At 38.3% G+C, this 15,821-nt stretch overlaps 1 protein-coding gene and 1 long non-coding RNA gene across 6 annotated transcripts in view; one reads left to right on the top strand and one right to left on the bottom strand.

Annotated features, from left to right (window-relative positions):
* The window catches only part of aplp2 (amyloid beta (A4) precursor-like protein 2), an 86,873-nt gene that overhangs the window by 32,324 nt on the left and 38,728 nt on the right, over positions 1–15,821 (bottom strand). For all 5 annotated transcript variants that reach the window (XM_027999454.1, XM_027999456.1, XM_027999455.1 and 2 more), the window contains exons 2-5: positions 12,449–12,622; positions 9,035–9,164; positions 3,088–3,200; positions 28–245 (exon numbers count right to left, since the gene is read on the bottom strand). In XM_027999454.1, the coding sequence (XP_027855255.1) occupies positions 28–245; positions 3,088–3,200; positions 9,035–9,164; positions 12,449–12,622 (635 nt within the window). The remainder of the gene's footprint in view (positions 1–27; positions 246–3,087; positions 3,201–9,034; positions 9,165–12,448; positions 12,623–15,821) is intronic.
* On the top strand, positions 174–14,394 carry LOC114133550 (uncharacterized). The gene is made up of 2 exons (XR_003593205.1): positions 174–311; positions 14,211–14,394. It is a non-coding gene; the product is annotated as an uncharacterized LOC114133550 (long non-coding RNA).

Genomic DNA, 15,821 nt, shown 5'->3' with positions numbered 1-15,821 from the left:
TGCATGGAGTTTCAAAGATCTGCTCACCTTTCCTCCAGAGGCTCATCGTCACCCAGGGCAACATCCTCATCCTCCACGTGCTCGTCTTCGTTGTCGTCTTCCTCCTGGGAGGGCAGGGACGCCGGGGCGGACTCTGCGGAGCGGGAGGCGGGGCAGCAGACGTACTCTGTGCCGTGGAACTTGTCGATGTCGCAGGGCAGCAGCATGCCGTAGCTGTGGAGCACCGTGGAGCTCCTGGAGCAGGCCTGACAGGGTCACACCAAGCAGCTTCCTGTCAGCGGATTCCCCGACCCGAGTACCACCGCCCACAGGTGAGCACCGCTGCCAAAAAACCCGCTAGCTGCTAACCCTAACACACTAATCATAAACATCAGCTTTGCTAACGCTAAAGTGCTGAACAAACATCATTCTTAATGGAAGCTAATGCTAAAGCGCTAATTCAAATTATATGTGCCCTTGAAAGAAAAACAAACCTCTGATACCAGTTTAATTTTGACATTTATCTTTTATAAAGCCAGTGAAATAACGTTACTGGGTGGAGAAAAAACAACAACAGAGAACATGCAGGCAGGAAACAGAACTGCTGCATGAACAGGCTTCACTCACTTCAAAATAAGAGCATGACCATAAACATATAATTGCTTGAAGAATTCTCAGCAGTCAAAAACCAAAACGTGAGCACAAATGTTGAACTTTATTCAACTGAAAGTTTATAAAAAGATTGTGTGTTGGAGAAGTAGCAGCTTTATAACTTAGCTAGGGGAAGCTAAGTGCGTTAAGCAATTTTAAATACTGATAGAATCTACTGTTGTCAAAACTAGCAGAAACACAAAATGAAAAATCAGTACTGCTAGTCGGCTGTTGGCGGATTAGCCCAACACGGCCACTGACCTTCTGGCTGAGTCTCTAATAAACGCTCTTTTTACACTTCTGGACGCTGGATTGTACAGGGATGTTGTTTATTTCCTTATAATAAACATGCTTTAACTTTTTCTACAGTTTTATCTGTAACCCATTTGTTGTTCTCCAGAGAACGAAAAGAGTCCAGATCAGATATCAGGCAGATCTATTCAGGCTAATTCTATGTTAGATTATTTATTTTGCATTATGTCTAATTTCACTTTCTGAGCCATTTCAAAGAAAGTTTGTTGCAGTTTATTGTCATAAAGTAGCCATCCTGTAGTTTTTGTCAGTTTCCGTTTCTTTATTATTTATTTTAAATTGGCCGTTTCACTCCTAATTAACTAACTAACTGGACAAATCAAAGTTGTTTTTACATGTTTTACCAAGCAAATGAAGATATTGGTGCATTTAAGTGAGCTACCTTGGTGCAGAGTTATCAAATAAGTTTGTAATTCAGTAGATTTATATTTTAATGTTTCAAATCAATTCAGATATCTGTATCAGAAGTACAAAAAGTGAATCTGTGCGTCTTTAGTTCACACTTAAACACTAATTTCTGTTGGTATTTCATTGGAAATCCCAGTGAAGTTTCTGTTTGTACTGCGGTAAAAGTTTGAGTTTGAGTGAGGCGCTCCATATTTTCCCAAAGTCACGCTGTCCTGCAGGTGACCTGCTTTTCCCAAACGCTTCCATCCTGCAGCTGCTGGAAGGTATCGGTCACGAACTCGGCTTGAAACTCCACCGGTGCAGAGACGGATTAGCCGCCCCGCTTAACATCTCAGCAGCAGCTTGAGAAACAACATCCTTTGTTTTCCAAGTCGTTTCTCACATTTTGTCCACTGGAAACGTTTCAAATTGGCTGACAATTTGCATTAAACGTTCACAGTGCAGAAGGAAACAGAAAATCTAGAAGGTGAGGAAATGTTTGAGGAGAGCTTCAGTTACGGTCAAACTAACTCTGCAGCCTCCTGAGGGGGATTAGCAGCCGCAGCACTAATCTGATTATAGGCTGAAATGTGAGGATGTCTGATCACACACACTCACAGAGGAGGAAGGAATATTTTTAAAAATAACCATATTATGGATGTTTTTTAGGATTTTTTCTGGGCTTGATATCAAACATTTGGAATAATCTTCATGAAAACCCCCACAAAGTCTTACAAAGTAATTTTAGTCTAGTTTCTAACGCAAGAGGAGAGCAAAGTAAGTAAGAGTAAAAAAGTATTTGGTAAAAAGTCTATTCATTTAAATCATTTAAGATTTAAAAATTACATAGTCAAAATATAAAGTTAAGTGGAGATTTTTGTATTTTAAGGACCAAAATTACAATAATTCAGTTAAGTAACAAAAAATAACAAAATGAGACAAAAGAAAAATTTTCCAAATCAGTTTCTTTCAATAAAAAACTTATGAAACTTTAACAAAAACTGCAGGTGTGTGTCTACATCTGGTGAATGTTTGGTACAAACATGTTTGTTTTTCATTCAGTGTGTAGAAAATCCAGAAATTTTACTCAAATAAGAGTAAAAATACTTCATAATAAAATTACTCAAAGCACAGCGTAGTGAAAATACTCCTAAAAGTTTATTTTATTATATTTTTTTCTAAATTTTTCAAGTAAATGTAATTTAGTTAATTACTGAAAGAAACTGATTTGGAAAATACCAAAATTTCCATTTAATTTAATATTTTATTTAATATTAAATTTGATCAGTTACTCAGTACTTGAGTAAACTGTTTATCAAATACTTTTTTACTCGAGTAATTTCACGGACAGATACTTTTTACTTTTACTTAAAGTAAAAATAAGCTTAATACTCTTTGGGAACAATATTCACTCTATTTTTACCAACTCAGTGGCTTTCTTGCTATATTCAGCCACATTTCAGAGAAAAACAATCAGAATCTTTTTAAAGATCGGTCAGAAAACTTCACTGCTGATTCTTATAAAACTTCCTAAATATTAAACGGAGAGAAGAAGAATTCAGTTCAAACGTTTCAAAAAATCATCTTGGAAGATGCTTAGAAGGGATTTAATTGCGTAATCCTGCTGAATTTTTGACCAAGTCGTTTTATTAAGACTCAGAAAGCGTGTCAGTTAGAAACGTATAAACGCCTCCTCTAACCAAAGCGTGACCAGGGAATCTGTAAAGACGGCGGTAATCCTGCGGAGCGGATCCTCACCTCCTTGGCCACGGCGTGCCACTGCTGGTGGCTGATGCACAGGTCCATGCGCTCCTTGTGGAAGAACTTGCACTTCTCTGGAACCAGCAGGACGTCACTCACAAACTCGCCCACTGAAAGAGAATGATGGCCGTTAGTCTGGGCACCGATCTGTGCAGGAAAATCCATTCCTCTGAAACACGGCCGGGTTGGAGGCAATAAATCAGCCGACTGGAGTTAAAAAAGGAAGATGAGATGAGGATATTCAATAATTCATAGCTGCCTCGTCCTTTAATTTTCTTTATAGTGGAATAAAAAGGCGGCCTTTGACATCTGCACCTGTGTGAACCCCTAAACTACAAAAAGGGATTATCCGATCTGCTTAGCTGCAATGGAGAAAATCGGTTTCACATTTTTAAACTCTTCCTGCATCTCAATGATATCATTTGCTTGATGATTTATATTCAGCCATGTTTAATTCATGGAGCAGGAAGTCAGATCCGGAGCAAATAAATGGCTTGAAAGGCATCTTGTGACTCTCTATGAATAGTTTCAGGCTGAAATCCGTGCAGATCTAAATGTGGAGTCTGGGGTCCTGATGAAGATTAAACGCCTGGCTGGCATTTTGACGGAGGAGAAAATGGCAGAGGGTTGGTGGAGTCGGCTGGGAGCCGGCTCATTTAGCGCCATAGCCTCGGACGGCGGGAACGCCGCTGGAGGTAAGCAGCGGCTTGGAAAAGCAGTGTTTTGGAAAATGAGAGGGTAGGAAAGAAAGAGGAGAGCGCTGGAAATAGCAGAGGACTCAGCAGCTGCTTCTCCTCTCCGTCTGGGAGGTACAGTTACAGAAAACATTTAGACCTGGAGTCGGCCGCACAACAGGTCGCTTCACCACTGTAAGGGAACCCATTATGAAAAATTCACATTTTACAAATTTTTTTCTTCAGGTTTTGTCTCTACTGCTTCAAAAAACAGAAAAAACACCTAGTTGTTTTATGGAAATGAGTTAATGTGCTTTGGTGTCTGGAAAATGACCAGTTTCAAAAACCTCCAAGTGGTTAAGTACCATTCCACAGGCACTACACCGTTACCCAGCAACCCAAGTTTAACTCCAGCATGTTTGGTCAGCTGGTTTTACTGCTGCACAATGGCTGCTAGAAAGGACAAATGTTTTATTGTTGACTTGCCATGCTACATTCTTGTTGGTTTGCAGGAGGCTCCACTTCTGCTTTTCATTTAGTGGACAGAGAATCCAGAAATTTTATTCAAGTAAGAGTAGAAATACTTCATAATACAATTACTTGAGAGTACACAATGGCTGCTGGAAAAGAAGAGTATTTTATTGTTGACTTCCTTTCAAGTAAACCATTTGCTACAATCTTGTTGGTTGGTTGTGCAGGAGGCCCAACTTCTGCTTTTCAAAGATGTACAGTTGTATAATTGCGCATCTGTTGGCAACCATTTTCACGTACAAGTTGGGGGCATGGCCAGCAGCAGCACCTTTGGATTTAAAGTGACAGGGCTTCCTTAAACAGCTCAAAGTTGGCAGAACTGAGCAGACTGAAAATCTCATTGTAAGAATGATTTTATGCAAAAAATTTAATGAACATGTTTTGTATAACTCAAAAACCTGTTCTAACCTGTTCAAGGGAGCATAACAGGTCATCAACGTTTACTCTTGCAAATGAAAATGGCTGCAAACAGTTGTGCAATTTACACAACAATACATTTGTGAAAATGTATTGAGCCTACTCCACAACCAACAAGAATGCAACAAGTGAGACGACAGCAAAACACTTGTCTTTTCCAGCAGCCATTGTACAGGCCATACAACGGTAATACCTGCAGATCAGACATGCTGGAGTTACACTTGGGTTGCTGGTTGGAGTTACACTTGGGTTGCAACTCAACAATCTGGAGGTTTTTGAAACCGTTTATTTTCCAGACCCCCAAAAACAGCTTATTGCCAAGGAACAGCTGGATAATGTTTTTTGAGCTCTTGCGCTGTTCTTAAAAGCAGAAGAAACCTAAATGGAAGAACCAAGTCGTACAAAATGTGAATTTTGCATCATATTTCCCCTTTAAATAAAACAATATCCTTGTTTTATTTAAACGGACAACCTTTAAATAAAGGTTGCCCTTTATTTAAAGGTTGCCCCTTTAATGTGCCAGCAACCAGCACATTACAGCCCTGGTGCAATTTGGAGGTGTGTGCAGTTCCCCTCGGCCCACTGCATAAAACCCTTTCTAATGTGGATACGATGCATTTATCAGCCAGGAGAGCTAAAATCCGGACCAGAGCCTGCTGTGGTCCGGATTTTAGGTTGCAGACATGACATGACCCCAACACGGCCAGTCCTGATTCAGATTTTCTGAAGATGAAGCGACCAAGCTCCTCCACAGCGCACTGCCAGGTTATTTAACATATAGCAAGACATTTTACCCAATAAAGTTAAACAATCTGACACTGGAATAAATAATATTAAGAAATTATTCACTAAAAACAAGCATAATTACCAGTAATAAGTTACTTTCAAGTTAGTTTTGTCTTATTTCAAGTGTACCAAGTCTGACCTTGACGTAGATAAGGTCTGTGTTGAGCCTGAAAACTTCCTAATGTGTTTCCTGGGGTTTTCCTTGTTTGACATTTATATTTGTTTTATGATCTGAAACGTTGAAGTCTAATAAAATAACACAAATCAGAAACAGAGCAAATACTGTAGCAACATCCATGTTTACTGCAAATAAATTTACAGGCTGTGTCAATGTTAAAAAAAAGTCAAAACAATAAAAGAGAAACAATTGTTTCAAATAAAATCAAATGAACTGTTTCAAACTTTATTAAGGTTTTATACCTAAAAACAGAAGCAACAGCAGCAAAAACAAGAGGCTCCTTTTGGAGGAAGCAAATGAAGCAGCTGGAAGAATAATTCAGCATATTGGCATTTCCTCCCATAAAAAAAACAGTAAATAATGACATTCAGTCTCCTCCTCTAATTTTCTGCACAGAGTTTGTTTGCATTGCATCACAGACTGTGCAGAAATCTGATCACACCACCAGAATTATTTGAAGTAATGAAAAAAACCCAACAACTGGAGGTCAGTGTTGCATAACAAATATTTTCTTATAAACTCAAAGTTTCACCTTCCAGCTCGAACGCACAACTTCGTTTTTCCTGTTTCAGCATTTTGTATCTTCACCCACCAGTCCCGACTGACGCTATTATTTTCCTGTCCTCCACCGCGGCTCGTTGTTCTGTGATTGTGAATGATTGTCTGGCGCAAGTTATTATGATTCAGGGTTTAACGCTCGGTGCAGAGAAATTTACAAAGAGACGGAGGAATGCAATAACCTGAGGCGCGGTGCTCCGAAACAAGCCCCAATCTGTTATCGGCGCCGTCACTCCGCCTTTCTGATGGTTTGTAAATGTGGAGGCTGCTCTTTATAAAACCCACTAGGTTAGTCAACAAAAGAAGAAGATAATTATTTAAATGCCTTTTTCCTCTGATAAGTCAAAAAGGAGAATTAAAAAACAAAAGACAAGAGAATCAATATCAAACTGGAATTCATAAAACAAAAGGGAATAAAAAGTAGTGGTGCTATAAATGTACTATGTATAAAAGGCATACTGGGCAAATTGTGTTTTAAATTGAACTTTATATGTTTCTTTGAACCAGATAGATTTCACCATAAAACTGTGTTTTCTGGAGGAACATATTTTATATTTTATTCACATTATCTGTTGTTTGAAATTAGACTTTAAAGGATGATCAATACACAGAAGGTTTTGTTCCAATCAAAATGATAATCACAGACAAACCAAGTCTTAAAAATACAAATTAAAATCATCTGCTAATGGAGAAACAGCTAACAGATGTTTCTCAATGAGAAACATCTAATTCAGATGTTTCTAACATCTCAGTTAGATGTTAACAAAACCACCTGAATTTGTGGAGATTTTGTTTAGGGAGAGAAAACATGGAGGAACTGAAACTGTGCATCAATTTTAAACCGAGCTAATTTTGTGTAGCTTATTTTATTTTTCTAAAACCAATAACCTCATACGGATTCAGAACAATCATATCATTCAAGGCCATCTTCTGCATTTTGTTTCTTCCTTATTAAACTGTAATTACTGTACAGCGACGAATATTCCTTGATATGATGCTAATAACTCAGCTAATTAGCACTTTCTTGCCAACTTTTAGCACCCTTGACTTCCCCTAAATGTATTTTTCCTGATTAATTCTAGTGCACTAATTTACTCAGCTGTTTTGTAAACATTCAATTGAATAAAGTTTAACATCTCTGTTGAAATTTTTCTATTATCTACATGACTAAAATGAACGCATTAGCATTAGCTTTCACTACATACCATGTTGGTGTAGCGTTTTAATGTTAGCGGAACTAATGTTTATGATCAATGCTTTATGGTTTGTGTAGCTAACTTTTTAGCTAGCCGTGTCAAATTATTAGAGATGATCAAAGCTAAATAAAAAACTCTGGAACCTAAATGCTCTGATAAGTGTCTCTAAATGTGTAGCAGCCAAATCCAAAAACCTACGAAACTGGATGGGATGAAAACTAAAGCCATGATTTTACCTTTGCTTAATGTTATTGCCTTGGCTTCTTTAGATAAAAAGCTATTTGCCGATGGGTAAAACACGACTAAGTGAATCTGACTGTTACAGCATATGCTTGTCTCAAGTATGTGACATTTTGAACCTTTCATTTCCTCCTCAGGTCAGACAGTCTGTCGTCTCCAGTTTGTATTATAGCCAGACACGCAGCTGAAGGGTTTGCATTTCTGTTAAGCTTTTCTATAAGACCCAAACAGACTGGGCTTCTAATTAATTGAGAATATTGGATGGTTAAAGATAATAATCCTTTTCTATGGTTGTTTCATAGCTTTGATTGGTAATAATTACAGCCGTTTTCAAGTGTGTGTCGTTTAAGGCAATGATTATGAATACAGTTATTCAATAGATTAGAACATGCATTCAGATTAGGCTTGTTTGTCAGATTAAAATACTTGTAGAAAATTATAACTCGTAAGCTATTAAACATACTTTTCCTTAAATCCATATTTCTATAAAATAAAAAGTCATTTTTATTGGTCTGATGTAATATTGTAATTTTAAATGTCATGTTTTCATTACCCACAAGTAGAAAATCATCATAATTAAAAGAAATAAAGGCTTTCAAACATCCATTTCTTTGTAATTAACCTATATAATGCGTTTTCGTTAGTGATAAAGTTCATGAAATAAATGGGTTTTTCTGTAATATTCTAATTTTGTGAATGGAGCTATGTATGTATATATATCCAACATTTTTCAAGGGAGACATGGCCTCCCTTGCCCCCCCTCTTGGAGACACCACTGCTCAGACAAAGATGTTTCTTCTTTTTATAGCTGGAGGGAGAGTCTTTGTTTTCAGGAATCCATTTCTCATATTCCTTCATCCCTAGGAGGGAGAAGGAGAGTGCTGCGGTCTTTTTTCTTCATCCAACTTTGCATGTGACATTTCATGCAGCAGAATACGGCCATGTTGCCGCTGCAGATTACCGTGATCCTGCCGGGAACAGAGGAGGACAGGAGTCGTTTGTGACAGTGCAGTCAAACAGCGGTATGAGATGCAATAAAGCAAGCCCTCCGCCGCTGACCCTGTGTGTCAGCGTGAGTTTATGACCGCTGTCTGAGGGGGCAAATAAGATTGTGCTTTATTGTTCAACAAGCATCCCCAGCAATAAAATCCTCCCCCCATCAGCCATCCGTTCTGGGAGACATTAACTCCCCATCCAGCGCGGATCGGCTCAGTCTGCAGCTAAAGGCCAGAATTAGTGAACCGAATCCAATATCACTCAATGTCACCTCTGCCCAAGGCTGAAATGACTCATAAGCTCTTCGTTTTCAGCACAGAGGGGAGCAGAGGAGAGGGGCTGAGTTAAAGGAGCGTTTACTAGCTTACCTAAGCACATGTAAGGCACCACGAAGTGGGCGTGGCCTTTGCACACCTTCTTCTCCTTTTTGCACCAGTTCTCAATGCGGACAGGCTGGTTGGCTTCCACTACGTTGGTGATTTTGAGATCTGGATACATCTGTTGGAAAAACAAAAACAGCAGCAGATATTAAACACTTATGTTCATGGCTGACTGGAGCTTTAAAGGTGACCTATTATGCTTCATTGAACAGGTTAGGATAGGTCTATGGTCCATACAAAACATGTTCATTATATTTTCTTTTTTTTTTCAAAATCATTCTTAGTTAATGAGATTTTAGTTTGGTCAGTTCTACCTATTTGGAGCTGCTTTAGCTCCAAATAAATCCAAATTAGCTGCTCCTGGCTGGGCTTACACTTGCATGTGAAAGTGGCTGCAAACAGATGCACAATTACACAACCATGCATCTTTGAAAAGCAGTCGTAGAGCCTCCTGCACAACCAACAAGAACGCAGCAAGTGATTTCTGGATTTGAAGCCAACAATAAAAAATATTTTACAGCAGTAAAACAAGCTGACCAAACATTCTGGAGCTCAGCTTGGGTTGCTAGGTGACGGGCGGAACTCTGCTGTGGTTGCTAGGTAACAAGCTGGGGTTACTATGTCAGTGCCTACTGATTTGTGATGATCCATTCGGAAGGTTTTTGAAACAGAATACATTAACTTAATGCCAAAAAAGCTGCTGGGTGTTTTTAGAAACAGTAAAGACACAAATGGAAGAACAAAAATGTGCCATTTGTGGCCCTTCTGACAATTCTTTTGTGACCCTCAACTGCAGTTCAAGCATGATAAACTTTCCAGTACAGGTGATTAATGCAGATGGAGGCTTTTTATTTCTAATCAGGGTAACATGATCACCAATGTCATTTTCCTATAATAAAAAAATATTAAGTACATAACCAAGATTTTATGATAAATAGAATATCCAGAGACTTACTGAAAATCCAACTTTACTGCACCTAAATCAGCTTCTATTTAATTTATTAAACTTGGCTAAATATATTGAGCATTTTGAAAGAAAAAGACCCAAATCCTGTCTTCATTAGTGAGATTTTTTTAAATAAAGCCCCAAAAAATGTTAAAGTTAAATGCCTTTCTTTTAATACAGCAAGCGTGAAAAATCTGTTTAATGATTTGGATCTAACATCAGTGTCCTACAAAATGTAACGACTTTATTTGTCTCATTTTAGTTGGTTTTTTTGCCTTCAAGTTTTTTCAAAAAGTTTGGACACCTTTGGCATAATTCATCCCCTTTAATAGATCCTTTTATCTGGACTTTATACCCACTAGCTTGAACTGCTCAACTGTGAAAGAGCGCACAGGTTTGCACTTTCCTTAAATGCCATGAAAATGTCATCTATAAAACGCAACTGAAGCATCTGAGGACGCTTCCTCCCTAAAAACCTCCCAGCAGGATTACAATGTGCTGCTAACAAACACAGGCCAAGACAAGAACGAGGAAATCCGTGTTGTGGAGAAACACCTCCTTAATTTCAGGCAAAGCCCAGGAAATGACAGGTAGAGGCTCTGGTAATTGAAATGCCACACACTACAATAACATCCGTCCCCCAGGAAGAGCTTAATGGCGTTTCTGAGGACAAATCACCATGAAATGAAAAGGAACGTATTCAATCTTTCCAGCTAATCCAGATCTTCACCTGAACCAAAATGCCTTCAACCAACTGGAAATAGATGTAAAATGTATTTCTATTTAGTTTATTCTAGACTAAATGAATTTTTAATGTAACTTTCATCTAGAAATGTGACACATTTGTGACACATGTGTCAGCTTCTCTTCAAACACACAGAAGCTTTGTGCATATAGCTGTTGTGCTTCTTTTTTTTTAAACACATCCAGACTTTAATTTTGACTTTGTTTTGTTTCAAAGTACCACTTACATATGAAAGTAAACTTAAAATCTGGAAATCAAGACCCAAGACTTTTGGGGAAAAGTGGAGCGACTCAGAATAAAAACCTACATGACTAGCGGTGGGAATGCTTCCGCCAATACCGGAGACAATTTTTTGTGTAGCAATTTAGCGCACTTAGCTTCCTCTAAATGTTTTTTTCTGGATAAATTCTGAAAATTCTAACTCACTTGGACGTTTTGTAAAGTTTTAGTTGAATAAATAAAACATCTGTGTTGATGTTTTGGTAGACTGTTGAGAATTATTCAGGTAGTTAAGACGTTTATATCAACGCTCTTATTTTGAAGTCGGTGAAGCCAGCAGTTCCGTTTCCTCTCCTCATGTTTTCTCTATTTTTTCTCAGTAACTTTATTTCAAAGACATTAGAACATGCTAAATTAAATTTGTTAAGTGTTTTCCAAGGGGAGATATTTATATTGAAATTAGTGCTTTAGCATTAGCTTCTGCTAAGTACCATGTTAGCATAGTGCTTTAGCATCAGTGGAACTAATGTTTATGATTAACGTTTTAGCGCAACTAACTTTCTAGTAAGAGGTTTGACCTAAAACTTGTAGATTTGTATTGTCAAGAGGAAAATGAGGGGCACTGATGAAGAAGAGCCCAAGGCTGCTGTTAAGGCAAACTGGCACCTAAGTAGAGCCTCAGGCTGTTCACCTCCAGGCGGTACGGTATTGAGACAGTCATGCAAAATGAGTCCTAACCAAGCACCGAATGCAGCATAAACCCTCCAAAAAATTTAATCAATGGAATATTTCCAGTATACCACTCTGAGAAATAAATATGTATCCCCATTTCATTTTAAAAAATGTAATTCACTCAATAAATATGAATAGTTCATGTAACAACACATATAAACTTATATCTGCCCGCTATCCACATAAAGAGAAAATTAGCTTATTCAACTCAGAAGACTATCACTGATATATTTCAAATACACAACAAAACATCGTCTTATTCAATGCCATATTGATTCATCATAATGATTTATTTTAAATGCTGAAAGAGATTTGGGTTGTTTTTTCTCAGTCAAAATTGTTCCATAAACAGACATCTTGAATTGAAATGCATCATCATCATTGTAAATCTAAATTTAAAAAAAATCTCACTTAGTTTTGAGTAATATTTGCTTTCTCTTTTCCCGAATCTGCTTTGAATCTTGTCAGTTCATTAGGTTTCAATAAATTAAAATGTATACATGTTGGGTTTGTGTGATCTCTGTATCCACAAAAGTAAAATCAGATTTAGTTTTTGAGGAATTACTGAAATAATTTAAATTTTTAATGATATTGTAATGTATTTAGATGCAAAAGTAACTTTAATGACCAAACCCACATAAATCCTCCCTCACATCCTAATAAAATCATATAATAATTTAATCTGCTTTGTCACTTCCTTTATTTAGTGACTGATTTCAACACAAGTCTGACATGAGGGGTCTGTGTTGCTGTGACTCACCTCCTGACAGTACTGAAGCACGCCCTCTTTGGTTCCCACGCAGCTTTGGGTTCCTGACGGGTCGGGCTCCCAGTGACCGGTCTGAATGTTGACGTGCATGTTGAGTTTTCCACAGAACATGGCCACCTGTGGCTCCACCGCAGCGAGCCCTGTTCCCGCGTTGGCAGCAAGAGCCTGCAGAGAGAGGAGGAAAGTGTCATTATAAACCAAATAAAAGCTTCGAATGCTGTTATTGTCAATTAATAGTTTATTATATAAAAATGAGTTCCAATCAATTAACTAGTAACGTCCGTTTTACACCGGTGTTCAGTAAGATCAGCGTAAGCCGTCAGATCACGCTTAGCACGAAGTGGCGGCTATATCGGTCAGACAAGTACACGCTGTCATTACCATATGATTTTATTTAATCAGCAACATAGAATCATGACATAAATCGTCCTACACCTTGTTATTAACAGCTGTATGACATCCTGACTTAGAAGTCAACTACTCAGACCGTCATCAAGCAACAGGGAGGCGAGTTTTACAAGGGTGTGTGTTGTAATCGACTGCAGCTTTAGTTAGTCACTGCTTTAAATACACTTTTAAACCACGACAATGCATGTATGTCTATCTAGTTATCATTGAAAACAGTTTATTGACTTATTTTCATCATAACTTGCCGCGTATGCTGAACTGACAACTCTTCTGAAGGGCGGACTTCTTAATGCGCATGCGCAGGCATGTCAAATACAGACACATTGCATATTGATCTGTTTAGCTAACGTAAGACTGTGTAGCAGACAGGCTTTAAGGTGTAGCAGTTGTATCAGTTCTGCCTTTATGCTGTACTTAGCTAACGGGAAGCTAAGTGTGTTTGTGAGACGGCCACGCACGTGACCACGTACAATGATCATCAGCCAATGAAACGCGGCCCCTGTGGTAAGGTCTATTCCGGACAGCGTATAGAACACCGGCTTTTAGTGTTGTAGTTTGGCCGCCATCCAGCAGAGGGCAATGCTGGTCATCCTTAAGCGGAGCCGTTAAGACAGAATCAAAGATGGCGGCGGGGCTGTAGCATAACAAAGAGCAACGGGCCAAAGAGAGTCCGGTTTGGGATGGAAAAGGCACTTTAAGCGGTTCTGTTTTGAAATATAAACACTCGACAAACTCCTTAAGTCATCACCTTTAATAGTGTTCATTCAACCGAGCCGCATGACGAAGTCGCTTTAACTTCTCAATCAAAAATTAATGATGTGTTACGAAGGCAAGGATGTAACGACAGAAAGGCAGAGCCATAACAGAAAAAAATTGTAACATAACGCATTTTGAGTGTTAATGCTCTTCGTGGAGGGAAGTTTTAACATTCCTTCAAGAGCAACCGCAGACTTTTCATTTAAAAACATTTCTCTGTTCACTGAGGATTCACTGTTTCATATATTTTATTATTTAATTACATATTTTATTGTTCTATTCAACCATCAGAGGTGCTTCTGTTTTGCTATATTTTATAAGTTTAATAATATGACTAAGCCACAATTTTCTGTTTATTCAGGCAATTAGTACTAGCTGACACAAAATAATAAATCTTTTATTTGGCATATTATGAGAAATTTAGCCCTTTATATAATAAAAAGACAGTTGGTCCTTTTCATACAAGAGTAAACTGTTTTTTTATGTTAGTGTAGAGATAAGATCAACTTTAAATTAACTCGTTAATTGATAACTTGCATTCCTTACGCAGACAGATTTGAGTAATTATCCACTTTCTGTCCAAAAGCAGCAGCGTTTTGTGCCAAGAAGTCAGGCCTGATGAAGCAGATTCAGCTCATCGGTTGCAGTAGATAACTACACGATGGAGCAGCTCAATGCTGCAGTGCTGAGAGAGCAGAGCGGCTCAGACAGGACACAAATGGAAAGAAACAGGAACATCTTGCAAAGTTGACATTAAAGTGGTGTGTTCAAAACTCTCTAGATCTCATTTCTGCTCGGTTTCAGCTCACAGAGCTGGAAACATGGCAGCAGTTTGTACTGTTTCATAAAACAGGACATTCGTATTTGGGGCAGAGCTCTGCTAGCTCGCCTCTCCTGGGACCAAAGTCTCCCCACGAAGGACGCATCCATTATCTTTTAAGGTAAACAACGAGGCTGAGGGACTCTACCATGCTAGCTAAACAAAAATAACACATTTTATGGACAAAGTAAAGAAAAAATAAAATTAATTTAAATAAACATTGAAAGCTAAAAAAAATTGATGCTCAATTCCATTTTTTTTGCAAGAATCATATTTTTTGTAACATTGATCATATCACTAATTAAATGACATTGGGATCAGACTTCAGTGTGAGCTGTTCAACCCCAAAGCGACCCGCAAGCGCAGAACAACGTTGATGTCACAACAGCACAATTTAAATTCCCTTAGAAGATATTTCAATAGTCAAAAATCAAACTGAAATTTTTTTTATCATGATAAAAAAAGATACATACACTGTTTTCCAATTATGCAAGTGATATTTTCTCAGATTTTCTTAAATGGTCAATGCAAATGATGGTCAGTATAATTTTCAAGTCATGAACTATTACAGTATAAATCAAATTTTACTGACCAAAGCTCCCCATGAGAACACTATTTAAAAAAAAAAACAAACTCAAAATGCACTGTTCCAAATTATTATGCACAGCAGATTTTCTAACCATTTTATGGATTATAAAGAACTGCAAACAGTCATTCTTTGAATGTGCAGCATTAAGTGGTCATAAAAGCTAAAATCAAAAGCTATTTCAATCAAAAACATCTTAACAGACCAAGTTACATGTTAACATAGGACCTTCTTTGATATCACAGCACAATTCTTGATCCATTGAACTTGTGAGTTTGTGGAAAGTTTCTGCTTGAATTTCTTTGCAGGATGTCAGAAAACCTTCCCAGAGCTGCTGGTTTGATATGAACTGCATTCCACCCTCAGATCTTCTGCTTGAGGAAACTCCAAAGGTTCTCAATAGGGTTGAGGTCAGAGGTCAGAGGAGGAAGGTGACCACACCATGAGTTTCTCCCCTTTTATGCCCATAGCAGCCAATGACACAGTGGTATTCCTTGCAGCATTCATTGTCATGCATGAAGATGATTTTGCTACTGAAGGTTCGGCTCTTCTTTTTGAACCATGAAAGAAAGTGATCAGTCAGAAAGTCCATATACTTTGCTGAGGTCATTTTCACACCTTCAGGGACTCTGAAGGGGTTGACCAATGATTCTCTCCTCATGATTTCAGCCCAAAGCATGACTCCACCACCTCCTTGCTGACATCACGGCCATGTTGGGATGCGGTGGCCATCCACCACCAATCCACTACTGCGTCCATCTGGACCATCCAGGGTTGCACAGCAGTCATCAGTG

The sequence above is a fragment of the Xiphophorus couchianus genome, chromosome 18, assembly GCF_001444195.1.
Source record: "Xiphophorus couchianus chromosome 18, X_couchianus-1.0, whole genome shotgun sequence".
NCBI lineage: Eukaryota > Metazoa > Chordata > Actinopteri > Cyprinodontiformes > Poeciliidae > Xiphophorus > Xiphophorus couchianus.
This window is presented reverse-complemented; position numbering and strand designations above follow the sequence as displayed.